Below are 22,169 nucleotides of genomic sequence, written 5' to 3'. Positions count from 1 at the left end.
CGCAGACGGGGCTGGCGTGCCCGGCGTGTGCCAATGGCGGTGGGCCGTAGAGGCCTCGCAGCGCCATCTCTCTGCGAAGCGTACAGCCTGCTTGGCATCACAGGGGGGCACGGCAGCGAAAGGCCATCAAAACTACCACAGAGGCAGCTGAGAGGGCCTCCAGATGGCTGTGGATCAAGAGGGGCGATCCGTGGGCCCATGCCACCTAGACACAAGTCGGGACTTGATCACTCCCGGCTGGGTCGCCCCGGTGAGGGCGTATGATGTTGAAACACCCGAAACACCCAATGACCTCAGGTTCCATCACTGATGATGTGTCTCGGTGCATCGATAGATGTCTATTTAACTTCTTGATTACATTTGGTCCACTTGGCATGAGTTACAATAATACAATTATATATTTCCAAAATAAAGTCAAATTCTTCTAAATATTACCAACAAAACGACACAAATCCTTCAAAAAAGAAGTATATATATATGTATATGTATATATACCACAATAAATACTGTTTACCGACGTCCCGCGGAGCCATGGGCGGAAACCGTGGTGGACGTTGACCAGGGGTGCTCTTGAACGCTCCCCGGTGTTGCGCAGCGTCACCGCCGCTCTCTGATTGGCTCTCGTCGCGGAGCTCCTCTGCTCGCTTCCGGTCTCGTTCCGGGAGCCGTTCAGCTCGACCGAGCGACGCCGTTAGAGACCGGGAGGAGCGGCGCGCACAGGCGTACACACACACACACACACACACACACACACACACACACACACACACACGCCGGCCGGCAGGACGGGGAGCGGGCTCCGCCGGGTCGATGTGGCCGCCGCCGCCGTCTATTCACGCTTTTTTCCACTCAAAACCTGGCAAACATCTCCGCGTTCCGTGTGGGTTTGGGGACGAAGGAGCTCCGCGGGGACGCTGGTTAGCGTCGTGCTAAAGGGAAGCAGGTGCAGCGAACATCATCTTGAACGTCGTGAATAACTTACTTTTTCAGTTACTGTGACTAAAAACAGCGGGAATTGGGGAATAATATTTGACTTAAGTCACATTTGGGATCTTGAAAGTCCATTAAAATTACTTTAATACTCACCGCAAAACAAAACACTATAATAGTAGTAGGCGGTTACTAAACCTTGGTTATTAGTGTAGTAAGTGAATGTTGCAGGATTTACATTTTTAAACTTTTAAATGGTTTGAATTATTTTTAATCCGTCTGTTTAATTGTAATTTTATTTTGCTGTAACATTTTATTTTTGATTATTTTCCCTTATTTTATGTAAAGCACTTTGAGCTGCATTTCGTGTATGATAGGTCTTATAGAACGAACACTAATTGTAATAATAATAGTGCATTTTATTAGTATAGTGCTTTTCAAGGTTCTCAAAAACACTACATCACATAAAAGAAAATAAATCACAGTCAAATACGACAATGCAAGAAAACAGTATTGCAGGAAAAAGTGGCAGAAGAATAACAAACGCATAAGTCAAAAGGAAAGTGGGAGAAAAGAAAGGAGATGTGATTGTTGTTGTTATCATGATTATTATCATTATCATCATATTTATCTCGCATTGCCCATAACTCCATTATCACCCATTGTACAGTGACCTGAAAGTTGGCTGTTTTCCGAGAAAACCTCCCTGGGAGTTATGGACGGCTCTGAAAGCACAAATGGTAAGTCTATCAATAACTATCGTTAATCAATAACTATAACCATTAGATCATAGTATGATGTAAGAAATGTTTAGATGTAAGAAATGACCCTAAAGCGTTATAAAAGCAAACCGTCTGCCTTCAGATGGTGTTTTTACATTATGTTTGTGGAAGGGAGCTCCTTCCACTGGGAAGCAGCTGCACCGTTCCCTGGAGAGGGAAGAAGGGAGAGAGAGAGAGACGTCATTAACTCTTAATTTATAACACACACAACACACCTTACCTGCAGAGGTGTGAGACTGACCTCACACACACACACACACACACACACACACACACACACACACACACACTCCACTCAAAGTGAGACCTGTCTGGCAATTGCAAGCAGACAGAACTTCATTTATATGTTTTTAAAACCGTTAAAAGGCATGTACAGTATATGGACATAGAAGCAAACATTTATTTATTTATTTATCTCTATCTATTTATTTATTTTTTTGTCAGATTTTTTGACAGATGTTTTGTTCTATTGCATCTAGGACAGAGTTAGTCTGCAAGTGGAGTTAAGTTCTCAACTTGCAATGCAACTCTTTGTTCATTCTTTAATCATCAAGAACTGCTGCAATAACTCTGTCCTGCGGACGACCTGTGGGAAGACCAGAGCACAGTCTTTGGTTATACAGAACCACCACCAACCCACCTCTTGGGAGAACTATTTTACCATGTTTGGGTCTATAAACAACTAATCACTACTCCAAGAGGGGGAGATTCACCACGGGTGAATCAATTAAACATAGAACCCAACAACATGTACATGGAAAAACATCAACATAGAACCATCAGACAACAACATGTATCGCTAAACAGAGTTAATTAATTCCAGGAAAACTGGAACGGCAATTGGTCACGTGGCCTCTCCCTGTCATAGTTATGGCAGTAAATGAGGAAGGAAAAGAAGAGGGATGCAACCAGGAGGGTGTTGGAGTGTGTCCAAAGCAGGTGCTGGTGCTGTGTGTGACGTGTCCACCGTGAGTGAGTGTACAAGACTTGTCCCAAATTGGTTCTGGTGGATAAGGTCGGTATAATATTGTGACGCCTCCAAGCAGCGGAAAAGGCCCCAAAGCCACCCCTGAGTCCCACAGCCGTACAGACACCCCGCAGCCGCAGGAAAGCTCTGAGTGCTCCGCCCTGCAGCCACAGAAGACCCCCTGGCCCCCAGAGAAGCCGGAAACCCGCGGAGCAACCGCCACGCCCGGTCCAGAGGAGCATAACCCTGTCCCAGAGAGCGCGAGGAGACCCTGCACCCCTGAGGCGCACACATACAACCCACCCCCACGTGCAGGCGCAAGATGCAGGCGCAGAACCTGGGCCGCGGGCGCCAAGCAAAGACTGCAGGCCCAGAGCCAGCTCCCGTGCCGACAGACCCACACTCCGCCTGAAACGCGGGTCCCGCAGGTGAGCCGGCAGGGCCCACATGCCCACCCGCGCCACACGGAAGAAAGAAGAAAGAAAGAAGAAACAGTCTTTTATTCGTCACGCAACACACCACACTACAACACATGCTTGCAAGAGCGAGGTCTACCCCACCGCAGCTGACCAGACGCCAGCCCCGAGCACCCATCCACGGAGCCAAGTGTGCTCAGCGCAGTGTATTTGGGTGTTAGTTTTTCCATTGAGATGTTTTCTATTAATGAATGTAACCATTGGGATGTGGTGTGGCAATAGTGGCGCCGCCCCTTGCGGTTGCCTGCGCCGGTGCTCCGGTCGACTTATGCACATTTTAGTATTTTTTTTCCGTTTTTTTATCATAATGTCCGCCAAAAAATCATCGGCAGTTACCTCTTACGGCCGCGATGCAGTCATGGACATAAAAACGTCCCTAAACTAGCAACTTTAGGACTTTTTATCCATGGAAGCAGAGTGGCTGGCTGAAATTCTACGCGGGAAGACGCTCAACAACAAAAATGGAGCCGCTGTTCCACGAGCGAGCCCATGGAGGAAGCACCGTGGTAAACGAGGCGGCATTCGCGTCAGAATGAAGACGCAACCTTATCGTCCACCTCTGCCAAGCATCCTTCTTGCCAACGTCCCGTCCCTGGACAACAAGATGGATGAACTTCGAGCGAGGATTAAATTCCAGCGAGACATGAGGAACTGTTGCGTCCTCTGCCTGACGGAAACATGGTTGAACCCGCTGGTGCCGGATAAAGCCACCCGTCCAGCCGAGTCCTTCTCCGTCTTCCACGGCGACAGATCGGGGGAGTCGGGGAAATCCAAAGGTGGAGGCGTCTGCCTAATGGTAAACAACTGCTGGTGTAACCCCAACAACACCACGTCTCTCTCCCGCTCCTGCTCGCCGAACCTGGAACAGCTGACCATCTTATGCCGTCCATTTTATCTCCCCCGGGAATTCAGCACGGTCATCATTACAGCCGTTTATATTCCACCGCAAGCGGACACCGACACAGCACTGTCGGACCTGTACGATTTGTTTTGCGGATTTCAAAACAAACATCCCGACGTGGCTGTGGTGGTGACTGGGGACTTTAACAGGGCGAACCTTAAAAAAAAGTTCTGCCTAATTTCCACCAACACATCACGTGTGCCACCAGGGGAGATAGAACTTTGGACCATTGCTGCATGGAAAGCACAAAGGAGCTGGCCAAATGTATGGAGAACAGGGATGACTGGAGACGCCGATGGAAGGCTCGTCTGAGGACGACGATGGTCTTGTCTCCGGAAATATGGACAATTACAAAGCGGCGTCTTACAATCTGCGGAGGGCGGTGAAGGACGCTCAACGGACGTACAGAGAGACTGTGGAGCTACAGATGGAGCAGGGGGACACAAGACGCCTGTGGCAGGGGCTGCGGACGATAACAAACTACAAAAGCAGCTCCTCCCCAACCACGGGTGTGTTTCCTGCAAGCCAAGGATGGGTTAAATGCAGAGGCCTCATTTCACCGGCCACCATCCAAAGCGTGTGTGAGATTCTTCTCATTCTTCTTCTTCTCATTCTTTTCCAAGACCTGAAGATTATTGGTCTGTTTTTAACCAGAAAATCTGGCTTGTGCCAGAAAGGGTGTGAATTTGTTTGGAGATAAAAGTGTGACCACTGAGTTTGAGGGATCTCCACCAGGCTGACAGAGTTGTTGCGACGAATGGGTTTTTAAAGCAATTTAGTTTTTCTTATTGATTCAGTAAGAAATGAGAGATCAGATATTGATAACTCCTGACATTCTGTTTGTTTGATGTCTCGCCATCCATGGCCAAATTGTTGCTCTGGTTGGAACCATTTCATTATAAATTGAAGATGGTTGGCTAGATAGTAGTATCTGAAGTTTGGGGCTGCTAGGCCTCCAGTCTTTTTTTTTAAATTTTTTTCCTAGAGTTGCTAGTTTAATTCTTGGTTTCTTTTTTCCGATAGAATTGATTGATTATTGAGTCTAGAGTATTCAACCAATTTACTGTTGGTTGGACTGGGGTCATTGAAAATATATAGTTTATTTTTGGTAGTATATTCATTTTCCGCTGCTGCTATCCTACTTATTAGTGAGATGGGTAGGTTGTTCTATCGAATGAGGTGTTCTTCAATGTATTTGAGCAATGGAGCTAAGTTAAGGGTAAACAAATCTGACAGATTGGTGGAGATTTCAATACCAGGGTATTTAATGTTGCCCGTTGTGATGGTTAAGGGAAGTTTCTGCGTTACTGCGTTCCATTCTTCCCCACTGAGTGGTAAGACCGTGGTTTTAGTCCAGTTTATTGAATAGTCTGAGATAGCTGAAAATGTAGATATAAGATTGAAACTTCCGGCGGGGATGATATTGGGTTCCGTAAGTACAACAAAATATTGTCTGCATACAAACTGATTTTGTGAACAGAGTTGACCTGTTTGTATGCCTACGTTGTTACTGTTTTGACGGATGGCCGTCGCAAGGGCTGCAATAAAGATGGTGAATAGTTAAGGGGAGAGCGGACATCCTTGTCTTTTGCCACGTTCTAGAGTGAAATGGAAGTAATGCTGCGTTCATGGGAACTCTGAAAACTGTCATTTGTGTCGGTAGCCCCCCCCATAGTAGTTTTGAAGAATGAAGATGTCAGACTAATGTACCTCAAAATAATTCCCATCCTATTTTCTCAATAAAATGGACTTGTCGCATCCCTACGATAAGTTATTGTTAAACAACAATAAAAAACACTTAAATGCCTTTACGTTACGTCCCCCCCCTCAGGCGTGCAGGCTGAGCTGGACTCTGTGGAGGCCGAGCTGGAGCTGGTGGAGCTCCAGATTGCCGAGCTCCTTGAGAAGCAGACAGAGCTCAACTCCCGCAAGAGGAGACTCCTGCGGCGCCTGGAGGAGGCGTGCGACGCCGCCCAGCCCTCCGCCTCATCCTCCACCTCATCGGTATCAACGTCCCCCTCAAAGGCCATGAGCAAACAGGAGCTGCAGCGATACGATGAGACGGGTACGACGCAGACTCGATGTGACAGGGGGTGGTAGACGGTGTTATGGGGCAATTGATTATGTATTTTTATTTATGTGTATTTTCTTTTACATGATATTTTGTTTTTAAGTACATTTTTCAAGTATATGTATTTACTTGAGTATATTCAATTTTGGAGATCTTCGACTTTTTCTCCACTATGTTTCAAAGCAAATATCTTCTATACTTTTTACTCTGCATTTCCTCTAACATGTAACTTTAGTTTTAATAATAAAAAAAAAGATTTATGTTTATATTTTCAAAAGAAAAGTGGCCAAAAAAAGGACTTGAAATACATTTTGTAATGCCAGAAAGAACCCTGAATGATCCTATTCACCAAAAAGTTATTGTTTTGTCAATTCATCAAGTGCTTCTTTTGCTGCGGTCCTCGCCAGATTTCCCGTGGTCCGGAGACATGGAGCGGCACCTGAAGGCTTCCTTCCACCTCTCGGCGTTCCGTCCTCTGCAGCTGCGAGCCATCAACCTGAGCATGGCGGGACGTGACCTCTTCTTGGTGATGCCGACCGGGCGGGGAAAGAGCCTCTGCTACCAGCTGCCGGCCCTCTGCTCTGATGGTACAGTCAAAAGTAGAGATCACAGATGGAGTGATGGATGGAGTGATGGATGGAGTGATGGATGGATGGAGTGATGGATGGATGGAGTGATGGATGGATGGAGTGATGGATGGATGGAGTGATGGATGGATGGAGTGATGGATGGAGTGATGGATGGATCAAAATCTGTTTATTCTGCCAGGTACATTTACATATAATAGGAATTTGTTCTGTTGAGGTTTGGTGCGTTTTTAGCATAAAAAAAAAAAAAAAGCTTTAAGCTGGATTCACACCCAATACGACAAACGTCAACGACAAAGCGGACGTCCATTCGTTCCTATGGAGAGTCAGAGATCCACGTGTGAAAAGCTACGGCGCGCTGCGGTACAGAATTTCCACATCCGATTGAGGCCCCGGGATGTGTTCAAATTTTTGAACTCATGCCTCAAGTTTGGATCCGACGCTCCGACCAGGAGTTACATCGGTCAAGTTTTTTTTTTATTGGAACTGGGTTTAAAACGAGGTAAATAAGTCAGGTGTTTCAAAATAATAACGTTATTTACCCTTACGTTTAATATCACCATTTTCACTGTCAGTAAATCATACAATTCATACAAGTTAGTTTATACTTTTGAAACTTTTGCAGACACACATTAGTCCTGATCTTAGACTCCTTTCCCGCTTGCACTGAAAGCCATAAATCCACGGCAATGTTCCGTATTGGTGTCATGTTGGAAACGGAGCCGATGTTTTCCGTAAAAATCGCTCTGTAAATTTCCCCACTCTCGACCAAGTAACATATCCGGGCAAATGGCGGTACGAACCCTGTAGAGTCTCTTCAGACGGGTCTTTATATTCTTATTCAATTAAGTTATATTTCTTCTAAAAAAAATGCCACTCAGACCCTGGGAACTGACTCCATACGGAACTTTTCCCTAAAGGAGGCCAACGCGGGAACGACTTCCTGCTGCCTTTGCAGGGTATGTTTTATCCAGCCCTGTTATGGTTTCCATGTGGGAAAGGGGCTTTGGACAGCAAGACATTCTTGAATTCTGGATTTCAATGAAGTGGGCTTAGCTTCATTCTGAATTAGATGAACTTCCTTCTGCGAAACCGCCCCTATAAGTCCTTAAATTGAACGTGTTTTTTATAGAAACTCTGACTCTGAAACTCGCCACTTTCACGGTTCGTTGACTAATTGTGTGTTTTGTGCAAATATACACAGGCTAAACCATCTGTCCAAAGTTGTGTGTGTGTGTGTGTGTGTGTGTGTGTGTGTGTGTGTGTGTGTGTGTGTGTGTGTGTGTGTGTGTGTGCGTGCGCGTGCGCGCGCGTGCGCACGTGCGTCAGGTTTTACCCTGGTGGTTACTCCGCTGGTATCCCTAATGGAGGACCAGCTCATGAACCTGAAGTCCATCGACGTTCCGGCCGTCACACTCAACGCCTCCAGCAGCAAGGTGACCGCTGCGCTCGTTTTAACCGTTCACGTTTTTTTTTCTCTACATCTCATTGTTGGTTATTATTTTAACTCTTCTGTAATTTTTTCGTTGTTTATCATTAGGTTTAGTGTATATTGCTTTATTTTTACATTTGTACAATTAACAGTTTTTGTACAATTATGTTTTTGACAATATTTTTTTCCATATATTTCCATATTGCTTTATAAATGACTCAAATGTGATTTAACCCAGTAGCCAAAACGCTAAAAGGGGGGGGAAAAAACTACAACGTTCAACAGGTTTAGGTTTTAGTCACAAAAAGCAGGCCTCGTTTATGGCCCATGATGCTTACCTACAACCAAAGGTCGTGTGTTGAAAATGTTCCTTGCCAACACTGACATGGCAGCCATGCAAGTCGGGCTCAGGACAATGTTGGTCTCATTTTTTCCAGTTGACCCATTGACTTGATTGACATGAATCCTCCACTCCCTTGATCAACACAAAGGCCTAAAACACACAAACCTCTTGGTTGTTTGTCGACTATAGACAGTGTCCTTTTAAAGTGCAGCTTTGGACACGGTACAGGTATAAATTCAACATGTGTGTGTGTGTGTGTGTGTGTGTGTGTGTGTGTGTGTGTGTGTGTGTGTGTGTGTGTGTGTGTGTGTGTGTGTGTGTGTGTGTGTGTGTGTGTGTGTAAAATGCAGTATGTTAGGCCAATTATTTGGTGGCCATTTGCAGACCACTAGGTGGGGGTGCAGCCCAGAAATCGAATGGCTGATCTAGTGCAGTGGTTCTCAACCTGGGGGTCCAAGGACCGTCACAGGAACTTCAAGAGGTTCTAGGGGGTCCCCAGCAAAATGATGAATTGTTAAACGTTAATTTCACCATTATTTTGTTTACAAGACTTCAGCTCCATTAAAGAATGTACAAAAATGGCTGTAACGATCCTAGCTTCACTGTTATCTCTGTAACTATAGTATAGACAGGTATGGAAGTCTAAACTAAATCATATCTTTAATCTTCATCAAATGTGGTCTGTGGCATAATGCATAGGAAATTGAGAGTCCTTGATACGGGGGAAAAAAGTATGAAAATTGTAAGCAGCCATTTGTCCTTCCTATAAAGACAAAAAACAACAAAAACTATAATGGCGCAAATTTCACTTCTTTACCTTCTTCACTCGCTGCATCCCAGGAACACGCCAAGATGGTGATGGCGGGAATGGTGGATCCCAAGGCCCCGTTCAAGCTGCTCTACGTGACTCCGGAGAAGATCGCCAAGAGCAAGCTGCTGATGTCGCGCCTGGAGAAGGCCTACAACGCCCAGCGCCTGAGCCGCATCGCCGTGGACGAGGTGCACTGCTGCAGCCAGTGGGGGCACGACTTCAGGCCTGGTGAGGGGGAGCGGGAGCCGGGGGTAGTGGGGGGCGTGGCCGGGGCAAGTGTTTGGGAGAGTAAATGGGAAGTGGAGAGGATTTAGAACCCCGCCAACACTCACGTTCTCACGTGGAAAAAACACACCCAAGTTCTGCTTTTGGATAAACGTAATGTTCGCTTGTTTATTAAAAGTCTCTCTCTCTCTCTCTCTCTCTCTCTCTCTCTCTCTATATATCTATATATATAAATATAAAAACCTCCCTGTCAATAAGATTTAGCTGCCAATAAGTGAACCTAAAAATGTATAAAAAAAAAAAAAAAAGTAATTTATTAAATAAATGTAATACATTTTTAGACAAATAATTTATTAACAATTTAATTCTGTTTTGTTCATTTTATTCCACTATCATAGTATAAGATATAATATTTTATATGCAATAAATGATTAAAAATGATAAAATCTTTGAGAGAGAGAATTTCTTTCCATGTAAACTTGGTTGCGCTGTCAATGTACTTAAAAATATTTGTAATTAAGTTCAAGAATTGTTAGACAAACTTTTTTCTTAATTTTTATGAAAAAAAATGTGAGATATAAAATTGAAGATAATATAAGATATTAAAAATATATTATTAAAATTACAAAAAAAAATCAAAATTACGGTCGGATCATACAAGTAGTTTGATCGGGCGATTATGTCATTATTATGACAGCTCTTGTGACTCTTTTGAAATACTCTTTTTTTTTTTTTTTTTTTTTTTTTTTTTTTTTTTTTTTGTCTCCCTGCAGACTACAAGCTGCTGGGCATCCTGAAGAGGCAGTTCCCCAAAGTGCCGTTGCTAGGGCTGACGGCCACGGCAACCAGCAGCGTTCTCAAGGACTGTCAGAAGATCCTGTGTGTCCCGCAGCCCGTCACGCTCACCGCCTCCTTCAACCGCACCAACCTCTTCTACGAGGTTGGAGCAGTTTGCTGCTTTTAGCCGCCCATCTTACGTGGAGTGCGTCCATAACAATAGTGTATTTAAAGCTTACTAGTGGCGAGAGAGAGAAAACTATTGGTTTTACAAACAGTATCAGAAGAGAAAAAGGGGTATAAGTTCATTGTAATATTTTTTATTCTGCCTCTGCGTGTACTTAGTATAAACATGAACGATGCGCTAATGATGAATATTTGAAATTGTTTTCCTTAGGTTCGTATTAAAGACCCCAATAACGACACGTCTATCAATGACATTGCCTCGCTGATAAACACCAAATACAAGGATCAGTCAGGTAAGAATGAAAAACAAGAATTCCCTGTTGTGGAACTAATCAAGGTTTATCTTAACTTTTTTATTTATTTTATGTATCATTGTAATAATCATGTTAAATATATTCAGCAGATTACATTTTTGGTTGGACTTTATGGATTTGATCATTTAGTGATGTAGTGATACACATTTGTTCTCCCTTCCTTCCAAACGTTTATTTTTTCCTGAATCTTGTTTTTTTTTGTTTTTTGTTTGTTTTTGGCTTGTTTGCAGGCATCGTGTACGTGTTTTCCCAGAAGGACTCTGAGGTGGTTTCGGCGGAGCTGCAGAAGAAAGACGTCCAGGCCTTCCCCTACCACGGCAACATGAGCCCCGAGGACAAGACCCGGGTTCACCGCAGGTGGACCGCCAATAAAATCCAGGTACACGGGAGCAAGCGCTGTCCCTGCTGCAGCTACGAGTGAAAAGCGAACAAAAAATAACACATACAGAACATGTATGATAAATAAACAACAAAGAAAGTTAAAAAAAAAAAAGATCAATCATTTTGTTGCAGATCTCCTGTGATTCCTTCAGGGAGCCCTAGGGGCCCGGAGTTTGGGAACCGTTGGTTTATGAAACAGTTATAATAAAATGTTTTTTAATGTAATGATTCAAATTCAGTGTGTTTTGCATGACATTATTAAATTGAAATTACATTGAAATGACTGAATTTGATGTAAATTGCAGTAGTAAAATGTAATGTACATTTAAAATTATTGATTTGTATGTACATTTAAATTAATTTACATACATTATGCATTTATAATTTTATGTAAATTTCATTATTTTGGTGCAGATCTCCTGTAATTCATTCATGGACCCCTAGGGGCCAGGTACCTTAATAATTCTCTGTTATCGTGCAAATGATGTATTTTTTTAATTAAATTTTTTCCGGTATTCCACACTGTCAACAGTTCCAACGAGAGCATTTCTAATTGGAGAAATTCTGCTTCGTAAAAGGTTTCATAGGAGATGAATGGAGCTCTTATCAGTAAAGGAAGAAGACAAGCAGAGATACTTTTACTGTCCATTCCCACTGCGGGGGGAACATATCTTACCAGCAGGAAGATAAACACGGTTGCGTTGCAGGTGGTCGTCGCCACTGTGGCCTTCGGCATGGGCATCGACAAGCCCGACGTCAGGTTCGTCATCCATCACACCATCAGCAAGTCCATCGAGAACTACTACCAGGAGAGCGGGCGTGCAGGTAGACGCCATTTTTATCCAAATATCAACAATACCTGTACTTCCACGGCAGACGTCCTTCCACCTACCGACCATGAAGTCAAAGCCACAGCATTTTGATTTTTGTTTGGGGTATTTCCCATTATTTGATACGATGGATTGTTATGATTTGGATTGATTTATCAAATTGTATATTCTTTGCAGTGGACCTCATACACAGAGATTCTTTTAAGCTGCTGATGGATGCAGCAGGAACGAAACATTTAAAAGATCATTATACATTGTAAAGAGACTTGCCTACTTATTTGACTTCCTTCTTCCCCCACAACATTTCCTTAAACATTTTATTAAATTCATTAAAAGTCGTTGTTTTTAGGATTTGTCATTGATTGGGAAGCCCACTTGCAGTACACTCGCTGCCCACTAGGATTGGATTACAGTCGGTTGGAAGTGGCTGCTCAAAAGGTCACAATGAGCCTCATATTTTAAGGATGCCATTGTATCCAATGACCTTTTTTCTCCTAACTCCGCGCTCTCACTCCAGGGTTCTTACCAGGTCCTTGAGATGTTTGAATTTTGTCCTCAGAAAATGAAGTACTGGAGTAGCTTGAAAGTTGCCCCTTTTATGCTGAAGTGCTTGAAAAGTCCTTGTAAGTGGTCATTGAAAACCTGTGATATTCCCCCTGGTTTTGTTATTCAAATCGTTACTAAATAAACATTTTCCAGAATCACTTTTACAACATAGAAATGAATATTTAATTGTATTATTTAATTTAATTGTCTTATAACAGGCAATGAGATAGGGATCATAGATACTAATATAAATAATAGATGACTAGATTAAGATTATATTATATTTTAATTCACAAAGATCACGTTGGAGATCGATTTATCTATTTTTTTTTGCGTCCTTGAAAATTAAAAGAAATAATGCTTCAAGAAGTGCTTTAAAAGTCCCTGGATTTCATTTTGTAATGCCAGAACTAACGCTGTCACTGCTTCCGTGTCCAGGCCGAGACGACCGTCCTGCAGACTGCGTCGTCTACTTTGGCTTCGCCGACATCTTCCGGATAAGCACCATGGTGGTGATGGAGAACGTGGGCCAGAAGAAGCTGCTGCAGATGGTGGACTACTGCCAGAACGCCGACAGGTAGCGCACCGACGCTAACGCACCGAGTCTGCTGTTTTTTCACCGTCACGTTCTGGTGCAGCCACTCTTTGGTTGGTGCGCTCGTCTGGGTAAAAAAATAAAAATAATAATAAAATAAAGATCTCACGTCGCTCTCTGCACTGTGTCCGCTTGAAGGTGTCGAAGGTCGCTGATGGCCGTTCACTTCGACGAGGTCTGGGACGACCAGGGCTGCGGCAAGATGTGTGACACCTGTCGCCATGGAGACGGTGCGTCTTTCCTCATCCGTCTCCAGTGTTTTATGGTGGAAGGTTCTGGCTTTGCGTGTTTTCCAAACAACATCTGTACTTGCCATAACCATGTTTGAATCAACAACACGAGTGGAAAGTACGTTGCTTTCCTTGGTCTGGATGGGGTTTTTATTATGAGTTCTTCTCATCAAACAAGAGTTTTCTCTTTTAAACTAAAAGAAATAATAGTATCTGGATGGTGCAGTAACTCCGCCTCCTCCCCTCCTGGCAGAGTGCCTCAGCGTGGACATCAGCCAGCACGCCCGGGAGGTGGTGCAGATCCTGGAGCTGGCAGCGTCCATGGACGAGAAGATGACTCCGCTGAAGGTTGTGGAGGCCTGGATGGGGAAGGGCCCGGCCAAGCGCAGGAAGATGATCAGCACCACCTCGCTGGCTCGGCTGCAGGCGGAGGCCATCGTGGCCCGGCTGCTGCTGCTGGAATACCTCAGGTGAAATCACCCGCTCACCCTCATCCCGGCTCGAGAAAGCAAAAGTCCTCCCCAGTATTATTGGAAACCGAGCGGCACAGACCTAGATGGAAGCTAAGTTTTGGCACGAAAAGGGGAATATTTTGTAAAGCATTGGCCAAATCTTGCCGCAGAGTCGTGGCACACCCGTCAGCATCCAGACGGTTGTTTTAATATTTTTCAAGTGTATGTGGTTCAAAAACTATGGGAGTAGAGCAGTGACATTTGACATAAGATTGAAGAGGTTTATTCGTCACATACATATACATACTTTCATACATATAAGCAGCGAAATGTCTTTGCAATGCACCTGGAGATTATGCACAATAGTTACTAAACTGAACATTATAGCTGACCTAATTCCTACCTAGCAACTAACTGATTCCTTAAACGTAATGCAGTTAGTGAATAGAGTAATATAATTAAAATAAGACTAAAAAAAGGTAGTACAAAGTGGGGGTACAAAATACAAGTTGAATAGAGTTATGTATATGGGATAGGCTATTTGTATATACAGATATGTGCAGTAAAGTGCATGTGAATAAAGTGTATTAATAGTAGTAATAATTATAATAATAATAATTGTATTAGTAATAGTTAATAGCAAATAGTTAATAGTAAATAATTAATAGTAATAATAAATGTAGTAATAATTGTGCGGCGCTGCCAGCTCACTTGACCCCGCAGGTAGAGGCATTGAACGTCGAGAACAGTCTTCGAAAACTGCACAACTTTACGGAAACGGCTCCTTAAAGACAACGGTCAACTATATCACGATATTACGATAACTCAGATCTCAGACCATATCTCACGAGGGAACTTAGTGTATTCACGGAGCAAAAACATGGCGGGACTCTCTTCCTCCCTGAACCTGAGATGAGCCGCCTCTGTAAACCTCTCAACGTGGCTTTTCTGAACCTAGGGCTGTGTGAGAGTTTCAGGCTGCTAGCTGCTATTTATATACACCTTGGAAAAAAAAAAACCATAATGACACCTATGCATTTCTATTTGGCAATATCAATAAAGCATCAATCAAACGTGTGACGGGCTGACCTTCATGCGTTGAATGTTGTGCGTTATCACATTATCAATATGTTATTAATGGTAAATTAAAATGTCAACCTTCCTGTCAGTGTAACGATTCCCCATTAACCTAACACATCAGCAGGATTATCATGTCACCAACTGCAGGTCACATACTAAATTATTACGTCAGTGGTGTTTGTCGATGGGAATTTGCTCCGTCAGCGACCGTGTATTCCCCAAAAACTAACGCCACGCCCGCTCCCGTGTTGTGTTGGTGTCAGTGAGGACTTCAGCTTCACGCCGTACACCACCTACTTCTACCTGAAGCTGGGCCGCAAAGCTGCTCTGCTGAAGAGCCAGACGCACACTGTGAGCATGAAGATGAGGAGCACTGTGAGTCACGCACGCGCACACACACACAGATAAACACAGCTGATACCTCATTCCACAGACTCACTTTTACTCTGTTTTTGGGCAGTTATTGGTGCATGGATAAGGAGCAGCCCACCTCTGAACCGCTATGAACTGGGCTCATGCCTTGTCCACACCTATATTGATATTTCTGAAAATGCCTTTTTCCCCCCTTTTTCCCCTTCCTGTCCACACCAGCAGTATTGTGTTTTTTTTGTTAATATATCTGTCTTATATTTAGAAGGCAAAAAAAAATCTAAAACGTCGCATAAGCACTCGTCGTAAAACTTGACGTCAAACACCACAGAAGCACATGAAGGAGCGTGCGGCGTGTTGAGCTTCCCCATAACATCCACATGCAGCGCTGCACGGACGCCGTCCCTGAAGCTGGAGACGCTTTCCAACCGACCGCACGTGAGCCAACCGGGCGTCGACCATCGACGAGGTCCCGACGTCGGCGTTTTCGGGGAGCTCCGTTTTTACTTCCTCCACGCGACTGCACGGAAAACAGAGTCCTGAAAAATGTCCACCCTGGAAGGTGTTACCCAAATGCTTAGTTTCCAGTTGCAGTTCCTAAACTGCCGTTTTCATGCGGATGGGAAGCCAAAACGCAGATTAAAAAATAAATAAAAATACTACTTTTCAAAGATATATCCATATACGCGTGGGCGTGGCACAGTACCTGCAAACATCCCCTGGAGTTTGACCTGCCCTGCTGGGGGAACGTTTAGAGACCAGGGCGACTTCCAACATTTGTGTTTTTTATTCCCTCCCTTTCTTAGTTCATAGTCCTCCACAGCCGACTTAAACGAATAACCCCCAAAAAAGATGAAACCGAACGCAGGACGGTTTTTATGTCCCGATGCTTTAGAGCAGCGGTGAACCCAGCCAACCGGTCGAGCCTCGGGATCCAGATCTGATGTCACAACCCGAACGTGACTTTGAGTCGTCGCGATGCCAATTCGCTGTAATGCACGATGCTGCTGTGCACTGTTTAAAAAAAACAACAAAAAAAACCCACAAAACAAAGTGCCAAGAGGGCTGAAGACCCCCGAGACCCAGTTTTGGATTCGGAGCCACCGGTTGAGAACCGCTCCTCTAGATCAGTGTAGAGCTGGCCGTCTCTCCTCCCGGTGCTGCCACGGTAGATTGTGAAACACCGGAAAAGTAAAGTGATGTTTTTCTTTGTCCTCATCCGTCTGTTTTACCTTTGCGCAGCTTTTCTCTCCCCTCTTTGTGTGTGTGTGTGTGTGTGCGTGTGCGTGTGCGTTTGCGTGCGCGCGCCGTTCCTCTTTGTAACCTTTTTATTTTTTCGGGACTTTCGGAAGCGCTTGAGGTAAGTCGGAAAGGCAACGCCTGGGCAACGCCGGGAACGCCTGGGCGTGAGCCGTGCACGGTGGATCCAGATCAGTCGGTTGATGACATTTTAATTCATTTTAATGCTGTTATTCATGTTTTAATGTCTTGAAGTTCTTCACCTTAACACCACCTCTGACGTTCATCAGTAACCTGGAAATAATCATTTGTGAACCTCACGTTATATCAACTAGATCATGTCACTATTAATCATGTAGATGTGACTAGTTAGCATTAAGAAATACATTTTTATCATTTTCTGTTCTGCTTTTTAACTTTGAATGCTTTCATTTGTTCAGGTCCTCTTACAGGGTTACTCCCCTTTTTTTATTTTTTATTTTTATTATTTTTTTTGGGTGGGGGGTAGATTTTTTTTTCCGCTTTCATACCCAGATTCAGACAAGAAGGCCGATACCAATCTCATCGCCGTGCGTACCAAGATAACGACGGGCTGCGCGCTAACTGCGTTAGCACAATGCATGGCTGCGTTAGCACAATGCATGGCTCAGCTAGCCTAGCTCCTTTGGCAATCTTCCGTCGTTATGACGAGCTGAAATGAAAATGAGGTCCTCTTTGTTTAAATCAGAACTGTCTGACGCGGTGCCTTTTAGCCATGGTTATCAGCTGTGAAACGCTGACTCGTCAGATTGGGGTTGCCAGATATGAGCTGCAACACCTTACACCACAACATCACCGTCCATAAAGCCCAACTGGCAACCCTACAGCACCAATGCATTGAGTTTCACAGGCAGTGCACATATACAGTATGCACTATATATATATATATATATATATATATATATATATGCTGTGTGTGTTAATTTTTAAATTCAATTTATTAAAATTTTATTCTATTTGTTATTCTTGTTTATCTAGTTATATTTTTTTTATGTATTAGTTTATTGTATTTTATTTATTTTTATCCCCACTTAGTTTTTTTTTTTTTTTTTTTGTCTTTAAATGTTTTAAAAAGTGCCATAAAATACAGATTTACTTTACTCAATAAATAAAGATTTACTTACATTTGATAATCACTGTGTCCAGCGGGTGGATAAACGTCCCTATGCATCGAGACTGGACACCCAGGGAGGAAATTGGTGTTGACCTTCTAGTCTGAATCTGAGTAAGAAGAGAAAAATTCACCAAAAACTGGATGTATTCCTTTAATATTCAGATTTAACGGGGAGGGGAAAAAAATATCAGTTTTAGGTTGAAACGCCCAGCAGCCATTTAGAGGCGGCTTTGGGATCATGAGCCTGTTATGTTACACTTGGGCGATACCTGACGCACCTTTTTCCAGGACTCCCAGCGTAACCCAGCGTCCAGTGTTTGACTGGGGCCTCAGATCAAGGAATGTTGTTGATGACCTACAGGTAAAAGTCTGTGGTGCCGGTGGCCAGGCAGCGTCCAAAGGTGGGAAAAGAGCAGATCAGTGTGCCGGAGATGCGTCCGTCCCCAAGAAAGCCAAGAAACACCACCCTTAGCCCCGCCCCCCCTCCCCGTCCAGAGGACCCCGTTGACAAAAGTACAGTCCTCTCAATCTCGGTTCCATTCATAACCCGATCATCGTCTTTTTGGCATTTCACAGTTTGGGCAAATATTTAAACGTTTTGACCTGGAATCACAGCCCTTGATGCTTCTTGTTTTATGAGAATGGATTCATCTTTTGTTTGATGTCATGCATGATGTCATGTTGTCATTCCTAAGGCCGCTCGTAGATACGTTGTCGGCAATTTCGACGGGCGACATGTCAACCAAAGCAGCTAAATGCAAAACACAGCGAGTGACAGCGAGTAATTGTCAGAGACTTTGGCCAATGACCAAAACACATTTAACGATGTTTGGCATTCGTCTTGCCCTTCCTGTTGCTCAGGAAGTTGCTCACTGCATCTCTGTTCTAACTGCCCCGTATTAACATCGCTCAAGGCATCTGGTCGCCATTTTGTGCCATTCAGCACCCGTTCGCACTTTATAGGCAGCATGCTATCACTAATGCACCAGCTGGCTGACACTAACACGGCTCTGCTACTTTCCTCGAGTAATCAGAGAGGTTGGCATTACCGCTGACTCTGAGTGTTGTCACAGATCCCCAAAGAACCGTTTGACTTGATAATTACTCTAAAAACAAAACTTCATCCTCTCAGTACGTGCATGGCTTTGGGTTATTTCTCGCCGATCTGTGGAAGCACTGCCCTCCATGCTGCGAGGCACCAACTTCAAATGTGTGTTTTTTTGTCCCCCCCAGGGCACTTCAGCTGTCGCAGTCATCGAGGAGGATGTTGCCACGACCTTTGACCCCGCAGGGGCTGACAGCTCCCCTACGCCGCCCAAACAGAAACACGTCAAGGAGCAGAGAAACCTCGCCCGGAAGCAAGACGCAGCGCCGGCCGACGAATCGGAGGGGGCCAAACCGAGCGGGACGGGGGATCTGACAGAGGAGGGAGGGAAACGGGAGGCGTCCGTCTTCACCATCCAGGTGGACGTCGAGGTTAACGCCGAGGAGAACCCGGGTGACCGCAGCGGGGGGGAGGGAGCGCCGCCGGCCAAGCCCGGCTCCAAAAGGAAATCCACCACCCCTCAGAGGCGGAGGAGGAAGCCCCACGCGGGCGCCCGGGCGGAGACTCCCGCATCTCCGGCCGCGGCCATGGACAGCTCGGCGTCGCGGGCCTCCGTCATCTCGGAGAGCGCGGTGGAGGAGCTGTGCGACCTCAGGAACTACTACAGCAAGCAGCTGCGACGCATCAACCACATTTCCCAGGAGTGCCTGGGGCAGCGCTCGGAGCCGGGCGTCCTGGCGTGCATCCGGGAGCCGCTGCGGAGCCTCCGGCTTCCCCGCGGCGGGACCATCGCCCAGACGGCACGCAGCCTCTGGACGCGGGTCAGCGGCAGGAGGAAGCTGGTTCCCAGGTGACCCCACACCACCCCTAAATGATCATGACTCCTTAACACGGCGGCATTCAAACTTATTAATATATGCTACTGTAATATAATGTAAACAAATAATGAAAATAATGAACTAATTGTGTTATTTTCAATTAACTTATGAAAACTCCCCAACCTCTGAACTTATCTCATAAAATTAAATTAGTCAAATTGGTGCTCAAAATATAAATTTAAAGGCCTACTTTTTTTTTTTTTTATACTTTCTTTTGTGTTTGTCCCTTGCAATTTATCCGTGTCCCACAAAGGGGGCGCGCCCCACGGTTTGAATACCCCCGCTCTAACGGTTTCATCTCAGCCGTCTCGCTCATGTTTGGAAGACTGTTGTGTGCCTTCGTGATTCCCGGTCGTTGGTTTGTCCACGTCCTGTCAGCAAAGTCAGAGAGGAAAACGTCCTCACGCTTCAAAAGTACTTGTTGGGATGTCAGCTTTGGGTTTCAGAAAAGGCCGTTTGTGTTTGAGCGTCGCTCGTCAAGGCTTGTGGTTGGAGGTCTCTCAATCCCTTCTTTAGAAAACATGCTCTCCTTGCAGATAATAAATTACAATTTTAGTTGAGGTTTTTGGGGAAACACACGGTGAATGATAACTGACTGCCCATCGCAATCGATTATTTCATGGATTTCGAGAAATTTCAAAGAATTGTGCTGAAAACAGGATGGAAATCCAAATATTGCATTTAAATAAACTATTATTCTGTGGTTATTGATAACGAAATGGAGTGTTATTATTCTAATGATAATAATAAGTATTGTTATTATTTTAGTATTTTTTTATTTTATAATAATAATAAAAAAATAATTATATATTTTTTATATATATAATTATTGTTGTCATTATTATTATCATTATTTTGGCTCCATGACTTTCACATTTTCTTTCTGTTTTTCTTCATTAGTTGAGTCTCCTCTTAATATTCTCGGGAAAACACCATCTTAATCCCATTCCCTCAGGTTTGCGTTTCTCACATTCTGATGAGGGGTCCTGTGGTTTACATGAACTCTGATTGATTGAATGATCACTGCTTTTTTTCATTACGCTCTCTGTGCTCTACAGTAATCCAAAAACATGGTTTCTGTAAAAAAATTAAATGATGTTCTCTGGTCATGAATTGTACTTTGTCCCATGTGGATACTGCACAGAAATGTCAGTACCTCAAGCACAATACTGATCTACTGTGATATATTAATACATTTTAATGGACACTGAAAATATATTTCATTTCATTTCTAATCACTCTTTAGGTAATATTCATATATAATATTTGACTCTCAACATCCATCCACTAGCGCCACCATCTGTCCAAACTCCTTAGTTGCAGCCCTTCAGAATATGCGTCCCACGTTTGAACCACTAGAGGGCACCAGGGCAGTGAGGGATGGAGGGGAAGCCTCGTTCCTCATCTAACTGATTGCAAATTAAAGCATCTTTATTTTAACATTTTCTCTAGTTCACAGTTGCAGACAATACAACAAACACACTTTGTTCAATAACAGAGCCCTACGAGTTAAAAACAGACTGGAAGCACAAGTGGTCCTCCACCAGGGAACAGATGGCGTCATTAAAACACCACAGCTTGATGAAGACGTCCAGACTCTTCATCAAAAACACATGAAGACACTGCTTTTTTTGTGCAATTCCCCAATGATATTACGAGATTACTTTTACACGTTTAAATGTACGCTGTATGTTGTAATGCATGTAGACAACATGGAAACTATCAGAAAGGTCATTTCCCAGCTTTGTGTTAATCGTTTATCTCCACAGAAGTCTCACAGCAGAAATGTGTAATGTTTTACCTACAAAATTAAAGAGGATGATATATATATTTTTTTAATTGAGGGATTCAATCACACAATGAGCGTCGTAGGAAATACTAGAAAAAATGTCGATGTCCGCGTGCTGTGCACGACTGATCACGATCCGGCTTGTTTTGATAAGAGCGATACAGCGGGGTTCATTATGAGGCTAACCGGCTTTAAAAGAATAAAAATACAAGATAAGATAAGAGCGGGAAGGAAAGTTCAGCGCCGTTAAAAAAGAAACAACCTTCCTGGAACAAGAGTCAATTCAGAGTCCGCCGCCGAGAGCCACATTCTATCCACTTGATTGAATTAGGACTATTATAGAATTTAATGGCGTTCGCAGTGATATTCCGCGCTGCTGGAAAGGATCCAAATTAAATATCTGAGTAGACTTTTTAAGGTTATTTCCATTTTGTGGAAATTGGGGCGGGGGGGGGGGGGGATTACAGATGTATCGATGTGGAGGGCCTCACCCAGTTCGGGCGGGGTGTCGGTCTGTCGGCTCTGGGCCTGGCGCCCGCGGCCCCGGTCCTGCTCCTGCGCTCGGGGGTGGGCTGTATGTGTGCGCCCCAGGGGTGCGGGGTCACTCGGTGCTCTCCAGGCCCGGTTCGCGCACCTCGGGGTCGTACGTGGGCGTTGCTCCGTGGGCCCCCCGCCCTCTCGTTGGGCCGGGCGGGGTCTCTTCTCTTCCCTTTCTTGTGGCCCCGGGGCGTCTTGTACGGCTGCGGCACTCGTGGGATGGCTGCGAGGCCTTTTCCGCTG

At 44.4% G+C, this 22,169-nt stretch overlaps 1 protein-coding gene across 1 annotated transcript; it reads left to right on the top strand.

The window, feature by feature from the left end:
* The first annotated feature begins 893 nt into the window (after positions 1 to 893).
* On the top strand, positions 894 to 19,051 carry recql (RecQ helicase-like). Its single transcript, XM_080022595.1, has 16 exons — positions 894 to 943; positions 1,601 to 1,670; positions 5,888 to 6,121; positions 6,535 to 6,714; positions 8,044 to 8,150; positions 9,330 to 9,528; positions 10,299 to 10,465; positions 10,700 to 10,781; positions 11,033 to 11,181; positions 11,891 to 12,008; positions 12,998 to 13,136; positions 13,293 to 13,384; positions 13,638 to 13,854; positions 15,180 to 15,291; positions 18,039 to 18,190; positions 18,911 to 19,051. The coding sequence occupies exons 2-15, from the start codon at positions 1,646 to 1,648 to the stop codon at positions 18,147 to 18,149; spliced, it is 1,932 nt and encodes a 643-aa protein (XP_079878721.1). The 5' UTR covers positions 894 to 943; positions 1,601 to 1,645; the 3' UTR covers positions 18,150 to 18,190; positions 18,911 to 19,051.
* The last annotated feature ends 3,118 nt before the right edge of the window (positions 19,052 to 22,169 follow it).

The sequence above is a fragment of the Zeus faber genome (assembly GCF_960531495.2).
Source record: "Zeus faber genome assembly, chromosome: 21".
Taxonomy (NCBI): Eukaryota; Metazoa; Chordata; class Actinopteri; order Zeiformes; family Zeidae; genus Zeus; species Zeus faber.
This window is presented reverse-complemented; position numbering and strand designations above follow the sequence as displayed.